Raw genomic sequence first — 8395 nt, forward strand, 5'->3', positions numbered from 1 at the left:
CGATCCCCGCACCGTTTCGAGACGCGACTGGCGATCACAACCCTGTCGGGGCGTGCCCGCACGAACCGTGGGGTAATTCTGCGATGATTGGAACCTGAACATTCTCTCCTCGTGTAAAAGACTAAAGCGGGGGAAGAGGCGATGATGGCGCCTGGCGGTGGCATATGGGGCGATGAGTGACGAGGCGCGTGCCATTGCGGCATTGCCAGTCAGCCAGCCTGATGGACGATGGCATGGACGGGGAGGGAGCGGGAGCGGCAGTGCGCCGCGGCACCCATCATCTATTCTCAGCGCGGGGGGAGCGCAGCGAATGATGCCGAGCGCGGCAGCCCCGCCTGGTGGTGCGGCGTTCCACGACCACGCCTGCTGTCCCCTTTTTTTTTCTTTCCGGGGCCAAGAGCACGCGTGCCGAAGCACCACCGTTCCTGGCGCAGGCCACCGCGCACGCCACGGCTCCAACTTCGTCTCCAGCGCCGAGGCGAGAAATAGATCCCTACGTGGACTGAAAACCTGTAATGCAGGTCGTCTTGCAGATCAACCACCAGGCCACCATCCTGCGTAGCAGCTCTACACAGAAATGGGCACTGCCGCAACAGAGCACAGCGGCCCATGACCCTGAGGCCGATCTGGTTCAGGCGCACGGCAGTCTTCGAACCTCCCTCCACAGCATGAACGCTGCTGACCCGAATTCTTCCAAAAGGCGTCTCCATGATCACACAAAACAAATCACCTCATCTTCCAGCCAACGAGAACATGAAAACGTCAGGAGAACAACTCGTCGGTACCAGAACAGAGTGGCATATCACAACAGGGTGGTAGTGATTTTTTTTTTGATGTAACAGGAGGGGATTATCCCCTACTGGATATATTAAGAAAAGAAATAGTTACAACAGGGTGGTAGTGATCGCGGCCATGATAGCAGAACACCATGCGACAGGCTGCTCATTTTGCAAGTACCGGAAGAGTAATCCATAGTTCCATACAGCAAAAGCTCAGTCAAGGTAGAGCTTCACATTGATCCCGTTATCGATCAGTGACTGGACAACGGCCCTAATCTTCCCCTCAAATCTATCCCGCTCCCTCGGCGTGTAGGTGCAGGTGTAGACATCGGCCTCCTTCGCCCTCTCCGCCAGGAAACGGCCCACGGCCAGGCAGGCTGGTATGTCGGACCTCGACTTGAGCGCAGCCTTGATGTCCTTCGAATTGGTCCCGGCGACCGCGACCTGCCTGCACGTCGAACGGTGCGTGAGAGACGCCGAGACGAAGCGCTTGGAAATGAAGACGTCAAGCGTGAAGGGCTCCATGTGCGCGATGGTGCGCTGCTTGAAAGAAATGTGCTTGTGTGGGTTCTTCGATCTCTTTTCCTTCTTGTATGTGTAGGGTCTACTGTTGTCTTCATCCACAAAGTCCTCCACGCCAAAGAAGCTCCTGGAAGAGCTTAAGATCTGGAAAGGGGGGAAACAAATAAACACCTATCAGCAAGCGAATCTTAAAAAGAAATGTAAAACAGCTAGAGAGAAAATACACAATCCAACACCTGCCAGCAAGTGAGTGTGAAAAGGAAAATGCAAAAAAAAGGCATTCAGCAGTAATAATTGCTGAAAGAGAGCCATTTTACTCTGAATTGTGAATTATTGCATCTTTGGTAAGTGAATTGTTTATATAGCGAAACAATGTGCAGCTTATGTGCAATTGTAAAAACCACTGTAAAAGTTCAGTTAAAATAGTCAGAGGAAGCTATAAGCCTTGAGAAATATATGGCATCATTGAAACTGAAAGCTTAAAATGTAATCACGGCAAATGTTGGAATCCAGTCCTGAATTGTTTTCTGGCTTTGTTTTGCGCCAGTTGTGTGACCATTTTTTTTGTTCCTATGTTAATGGATTGGCAGCTCTCTGGCCTATCTTTCCAAAAATAAAAAGGTATCCAGTGCAAATTTTGCAGTAGAAGTTTCAGTATTGCATGTATTCCCAGAAAAAAAAACTATACTGGATGCCCACAGGCTTACGACTAGTTTTGGAGAATGACTTGTATGCATTACCACGTGGACAAAAGGCTTATTGGCACTTGCTCTTTCATCATGTTCACAACCAAAGGTATTATCATCAAACATTATAAAATGGATTAGGTTAGTTCATAGGAGGAATGAGTGGCAGCCAAGCTATTATATTGGCATTTTAGCTAAGAGAGATACATAATATTGACTTTTCATGTCTCAAATCCAATTGCAAGCAAGGCTAATGGGAAATGGAAACTACTGGATGTTGTAAAACTGTTACAATAACACATGCAGAACATTTTTATCCCAAAAATCTTAATAGAAAAGATAAAGAGAAACAGAATTTGCAGCATCGCATCATTCATTATTTGAGCATAACCGTCCTGATGGAAGTGGTGGAGCTAAGAGGTTTTGCTCACTTAAATCAAAGCACACATCTCTCGCAGTTAACTACTAAAACCATTTCAGTCAGCCAATGATCTTGTTACCTGTCCACTGTGAAATCGACTCCAGCATGTATATAGTGCCGGTGCTGGATTTCCTGCTTGGAGCACATGTGCACCTTTCCTCCATGACTGGCTTAAAATGTTCTTCAGCATCTTTACCTCAACTGCAAGCAGTGGCCAGCAGAAAGGGAAACTTCGTAGCCAAGCCTTTATGTTGATCTGTATAAAACAGAAATTCTATTACAGCTGAATTCCTGAAAACTTTTGGAACAATTAAAACCCCATTGGCTTTCTAGAGTTGAATTCAATTCGTCAAATTGGATACAGATTCAGAATCTTTTCCAAGGAATCATTATTTAGATAATGCATCAACGCACTTATGATCTACCTCCCTCACCTGGTTTTTATCTGATTATCCCCAAATCGAGCAGAACAGGCAAATCAACCATTGTCTAGGCAATTAATCTACACAAGGATATTCTGACGCAGGAAAATGGGCTAGATGCTTGTATCTACGGACACAATCTCCACATGAACTACGTCAAAGAAACAAGCAGTAATAGTTTGGATGCACATGAGAATGGAGCCTGGAGGAGGCTGAGCACGATTGGAGAGAGACGGTAGCGGGTGGAGTTGAGTGACGGCGAGGTGTCGGATGAATCTACGGTTTGTAATCGAGGCGGCCGCAGGAACTGTTTGGGGGCTGCGTGGTGGCCCTAGCCGGCGACGGTGGGCTTGGTGCTAGCGGCAGCGGGCTGCAGCTCGGACTCCGGCGTCTACAGGTGCTCTAAACTTAGAGCGGAGCTATGGTGGAGGTGCGAGTATAGACTTGTCTGTGGAGGCAGAGCTAACCTTGATCGGCGGCGAGGAGGGTCGTGGGGGCGATACGATGGAGCACCTGTCGTTGATGGCGGCGGGGGTGCGGCTTGGTTGCCCCCGCTGTCGCCACTTCAGAGAGGACACCGGGGCCCGGGGAGTACGCCCGGCCATCGCCGGCGACTGCCCAGGGAGAGCGAGCTGGGAGCCTGGAACCGAAAGAGCCAAGAGGGCGCTCGGCGGCGCGGCTGCGGGAGATGGCTCACCGTGGTCCGTGGCAACAACACTGGGACAAGACGGCCACACGGCGGAGGTTTCATCGCCTGTGTGGGCCGTCACTTTGCTGGGCCGTAATGCCCCCGCAGTAAATTAGGCCGGTGTCCTAGGCCTTTAGGCCAGTTCACCAACGTACGGCCGGTCACCTAAACTGGCCGGTGTTCCTGTTCACCGCCACGGAGGCGGGTAACTGGCAGGATAATCGAGGTCGTGCGCACGATTTGATTCAACCCATCACGGAAGGTCCAGAAGCGGCCCACCGCTGATGTCCGCCGCTCGTCACATCCCGACGGCTAGGCTAGGGTTCCAAGGTTGCCTAGATTCCTATGTGTCGGTTATAAAGTGGCGGTGGGAGGTTGTCGAACTGGCGGTGGGGCCGATCGAGACAGCGGCTGGGGCACCACCCAGGGTGGTGGGGATGGCGGCTGGGCAGGGATAGTGGCGGAGGAGTCGGCCAGAGTTGGAGAAGAAGGAAGGTTGCGATAGCAGCGGCGGCGGAGACGCCGGGGCAACGCCGGAGCTGGCGAGTGGCGGTGCAGGTGAAGGAGCTCAGCAAGCTAGGTTAGCATCAACGGCGGCGGAGGCACGGAGCAGCGTCGGCAAATGGCGAAGGAGGCGGGGGAGCGGCAGCAGCCCACGAACGGCCGCCGCATGGCTCGCGCCCCGCGTGCCCCCCACGAGGGTAAGTAAGGGTGCGTTTGGTTGGGGAGCCAATTTGAATGGAATGGCTCCATTCCAATTTCTGAGAATGGAGCCGCTCTGTTCTACGTTTGGTAAAGAGAACAGAGCCGCTCCATTTTTTGTTTGGTTGAAGAGTGCACTAGAGTAGAACCGTTCCATTCTGTGTTTGGTTGGAGAGCCAGGTGAGTGTGGTTACCTCCTCCTTTGTTGGGGTGAGCTTACCACCATATTTCAGTTAAAATGCACCATAATTAACTGAGTTTCAACATGACATAATATGCAATATAATTAACTGAGTTTCAACATGACATAATATGTAGAATTAATCCTAAGTGCATTGTTCAAGGACACAGGAAAAAGTACAACGCATACATGAGTTCAAGTCAACCTATTTCTAACATTGTGACCTACCGTGTTTAAAAACATTGCAATCTGCTGCTCAACACACAAATGTATGGTGTCTTGCAAAAGGCCCCAGTCCCTAAAAAGCTTACAAAATCGGAAAAAAGATGCTCTATTAAGTCTAAGCATATTGACACAAGTTACATCATTCTTCCATATCTTATTATTCAGATACTCAATTCTCATTCTATCCCTCTCCTCAATTGGAGCATAGGTAATTGTTTCTACAGGTTCACGTCGTTTTCTTTTTCTAGATTGAATAACCATGGCCATCATTGAAAGTAACATATGCGCTGCAGCTGTGTAAAGTAAAAGTTGCTGCTTTTTATCCATCTAAATTATACAGAAAAAAGATAAAATCAATAAATTTTTAAGGCATAACAAATAATCACACAAGGTATATACTCAGTAGCAGCAACCTTCTGAGGCGTGTACGCTGCCTTCGTTCCTCCAGCCAAATTTCTCCTGCGAACTGCCAAAATAAAAAATAAAGAATCACTGAAACCGAACAGATCAAGTTCAACAAAGCCATGCGGCGGGGGGGGGTGCTGGCGGGAGCCGTGCGGCGGGGGGTGGGGGGCGGGGGAGGGCGCCGGGCGGGGCGGCAGATCCGGCGCCGCCCGGTGGGGGGCGCCGCGCGGCAGAGGGGAGGGGAGAGGGGCGGTCAGTCACCTGCAGAGGGGAGAGGGGCGGGCGGTGACGGGCGCCGGTGCGCGCGCGTGGGGGCGAGCGCCGCGCGGGAGGGGGCTGGCGCGCGCTCGCCGGTCGCCGGCGCGCGGTGGGGGGCGCCGCGCGGCAGAGGGAAGGGGAGAGGGGCGGTCAGTCACCTGCAGAGGGGAGAGGGGCGGGTATCGTTCCGCATCTTCGGCAGCCGCTCTGTTGCACCGTTCCCCGATCAAACACTGCTAAACATGCTGCTAAAAATAGAACCCTTCATCCCATCTTCACCTATCCCACCAACCAGACCTTAGGAGCAACTCCAACATAGTTCTAAATCTGGATCCTAAAATTTATATTAGAGTCTGATTTGTTTAGTTTAGAACCCAAAAACTTTATTAATCTCCAACCCTCGGGTCTCAAATCCCGTCATTTCCAACTAATTCAGTTTTGTTGTTGCCTCCCGCGTTGTTTCCCGCCTACATTTTCACTCCCGCTCATTTTTCCTTCCTCTCCCGCTCTAAGTCTGCTCCATAATTCTGTTCGCACACCGATGCCATCCATGCATATGGCACCAGGTACCTGCCCTGGGTAGCCGGCACCACCGTCGGCCCTTCCGGCAGCACGTCGTCATCCTCCGCGCAACCGACCGGCGTCGCGTTGATTCTGCCGGGAGCACGTCCGCGTCCTCCGTGCAGCCGGCCGGCGTCGCCATCGATCGACGTCGTGGGTCCTCCAGCAGCAGCTCATCCCTGTCCTCCGTCCAGCCGGCCGGCGCCGCCACAGATCCTTCCGCAGCACGTCGCCACAGATTCTTCAAGCAAGCATTTAGCACCCGCAGCCAATTGCCGCTGTTCTTCAAGCAGGCACGCTCCGTCCCTGTACTATCACTGCTGCAAGAATGTCAGACCATGTGCGGTAAGCCCTTCTCAACACGGCCACCAATCTGATTATGCAAGCTAATTAACAATACCATGCGGGTAGACAGTACGTGCTGTTGTTTCAGACTCACATTGAACTTAGTTGCTTGTTCATTCCATTTTGGTTTCGATATGAAGTACCTTGTTGATAATATGAAGCAAGTATATATAGAAATTGTTAAACTTCTTATATTGCAGTTTGACTAACTTGCTGTCTAGAATTCTGTAACTCTGTTGTTCTTAATTATCTTGTTTGATTTATATTTAGTTTGCACAACAGTACGGTGACAATGTTGTTTTCACTGATGGATAATTAATATATTATTATGTCCTGCTCATTTGATTGCACAAGGATGTCTGCAATGAAAAGAACTATGAGGCACCTTGAGGACGATGAGTTGAATGATGAACTTGACCACATCACGGTACTTATGCTTGGTGAGTACCAGAAGAGGAAGAATAAGCAATGAAGAAAGAGAGGAGGTTCGGTATTTGGACATAAGACTTATGATCGTGATAGAGAAGAGCATGATAAAAAATTATACCGTGACTACTTCACTGAAGACCCAACATATCCTGAGAAATTTTTCAGGAGGCGTTTTCGGATGAGCCGCCGTCTTTTCAATCGGATAGCTGAAGCTGTTGCAAAGCATGATGAGTACTTTGTTCAGAAAGAAAATGCTGTTGGTAAGGTTGGTTTTTCTTGTTTGCAGAAAGTGACTGCAGCTTTTAGACAACTAGCTTATGGTGTTCCAGCAGATTATGTTGATGAGTCCTTGCGGATGGGTGAAAGCACTGCTATTTTGTGCCTTCGGAAATTTGTCAAGGCTGTCTGTGAGGTTTTTGGAAAATAATACTTAAGGCCTCCAAATGAAAATGATACAGCTAGGTTGCTTAATATTGCTGAACAACGTGGATTTCCTGGAATGCTTGGAAGTATTGATTGTATGCATTGGAAGTGGAAAAATTGTCCAGCAGCTTTACAAGGCATGTTTTGTGGTCACGTGAAAGAACCAACAATTATACTAGAGGCATGCGGTCACGTGAAAGAACCAACAATTATACTAGAGGCAGTTGCGTCCACTGATTTATGGATATAGCATGCTTTCTTTGGTCTCCCAGGATCACTCAATGATGTTAATGTTTTGCATAGATCTCATCTTTTTGATAGACTAACTCAAGGAGAAGCTCCAGCAGTTAACTATAAAATTAATGGGTACAATTATGATAAAGGCTACTACCTAGCAGATGGGATCTATCCTACTTGGTCGACCTTTGTGAAAATAATTAAAGCTCCGGCAAATTTGAAGGACAAAAATTTTGCTAAAGCACAAGAGTCACAAAGAAAAGATGTTGATGTTGAACGTGCCTTTGGAGTGTTGCAGGCTCGCTTTGCCATTGTTCGAGGGCCAGCAAGGTTTTGCGATAAAGCAACACTTACAAATATAATGATAGCATGTATCATAATGCATAACATGATAATAGAAGATGAATGAGACCGTCATCTTGAGGCACCCTATGATAAGAGCGATGCAGAGACAAAGAATTGGGTTTCACGTGCTGGGACTTCAAATTTTACTTCGTTTGTCGACAAGCATAAAGATATCCGAGATCCTCATATTCATGTTCAGCTGCAGAAGGATCTAGTTGAACATCTATGGGAGTGGCAAGGCAAACATAATATGGTCAAACAGTAGTTTAGAATGTTGTCAATTTTGTACTTTATCAGAATACTTTTAATCCTTCCTGTAAGCATTTTACTATATTGAACCTTTTGATTACTATCATTCTGTCATGAGTTCTGGTGTTATTTAAAGTTACTTGAAATTTAGTGCCTGATGTGAGATTACTCTTTTCAATTTCGTGTTCCCTGAAAAACTTGGGGTGTTGCCTGTATTTGGGACCGAGTTTTCAATTCCAATTACTGTTGGCGGGTATGCTAATGCAACACCATTGCAAGTCTCCACATCATACAGATGTGTTGTTGTCCTACGTGACCTGATCATGCCATATCTTCTTAGGCGTATGAAAGCTGATGTCAATGCACATCTTCCCAAAAAAGCAGAGCATGTTCTTTTTTGCAGTCTTACTCAACAGCAATGTGCTACTTATCGTTGCTTTCCTCGCTAGATGAGGAACTGTAATACTCCTGACACCGTGCCATGCACTGATCTGAAGATAAAAAAATATATGACTCA

The 8395-nt window shown here is 48.3% G+C and overlaps 1 protein-coding gene and 1 pseudogene across 3 annotated transcripts; one reads left to right on the forward strand and one right to left on the reverse strand.

The window, feature by feature from the left end:
* Positions 1–822: 822 nt before the first annotated feature.
* LOC112875888 lies at positions 823–5496 on the reverse strand. Of its 3 annotated transcripts, none has more exons than XM_025939893.1 (4): positions 5448–5496; positions 5040–5092; positions 2488–2664; positions 823–1445 (listed from the first exon to the last, which is right to left on the reverse strand). In XM_025939893.1, exons 3-4 carry the CDS (start codon positions 2596–2598, stop codon positions 993–995), a joined length of 564 nt encoding a protein of 187 aa, XP_025795678.1. In that variant the 5' UTR covers positions 2599–2664; positions 5040–5092; positions 5448–5496; the 3' UTR covers positions 823–992. The 3 variants fall into 3 exon arrangements, with proteins under 3 accessions (XP_025795678.1, XP_025795677.1, XP_025795676.1); XM_025939892.1 differs by having other exon boundaries at positions 5293–5485; XM_025939891.1 differs by lacking the exons at positions 5040–5092; positions 5448–5496 and adding an exon at positions 3298–3806.
* Positions 5497–6550: 1054 nt separating this feature from the next.
* Positions 6551–7894, forward strand: LOC112873164 (annotated as a pseudogene).
* The last annotated feature ends 501 nt before the right edge of the window (positions 7895–8395 follow it).

This window comes from Panicum hallii, chromosome 9 (genome assembly GCF_002211085.1).
Source record: "Panicum hallii strain FIL2 chromosome 9, PHallii_v3.1, whole genome shotgun sequence".
NCBI lineage: Eukaryota > Viridiplantae > Streptophyta > Magnoliopsida > Poales > Poaceae > Panicum > Panicum hallii.

Bases quoted from the DNA above. Each gene is read 5' to 3' on its own strand.
- LOC112875888 (XM_025939891.1), bottom strand. From the start codon at position 3,435: ATGGCCGGGCGTACTCCCCGGGCCCCGGTGTCCTCTCTGAAGTGGCGA. The intron at 2,665-3,297 runs GTTAGCTCTGCC...TGTTTTATACAG, and splicing joins CCTCCTCGCCGCCGATCAAG to ATCAACATAAAGGCTTGGCT. The intron at 1,446-2,487 runs GTAACAAGATCA...CCCCCTTTCCAG, and splicing joins GTCGATTTCACAGTGGACAG to ATCTTAAGCTCTTCCAGGAG.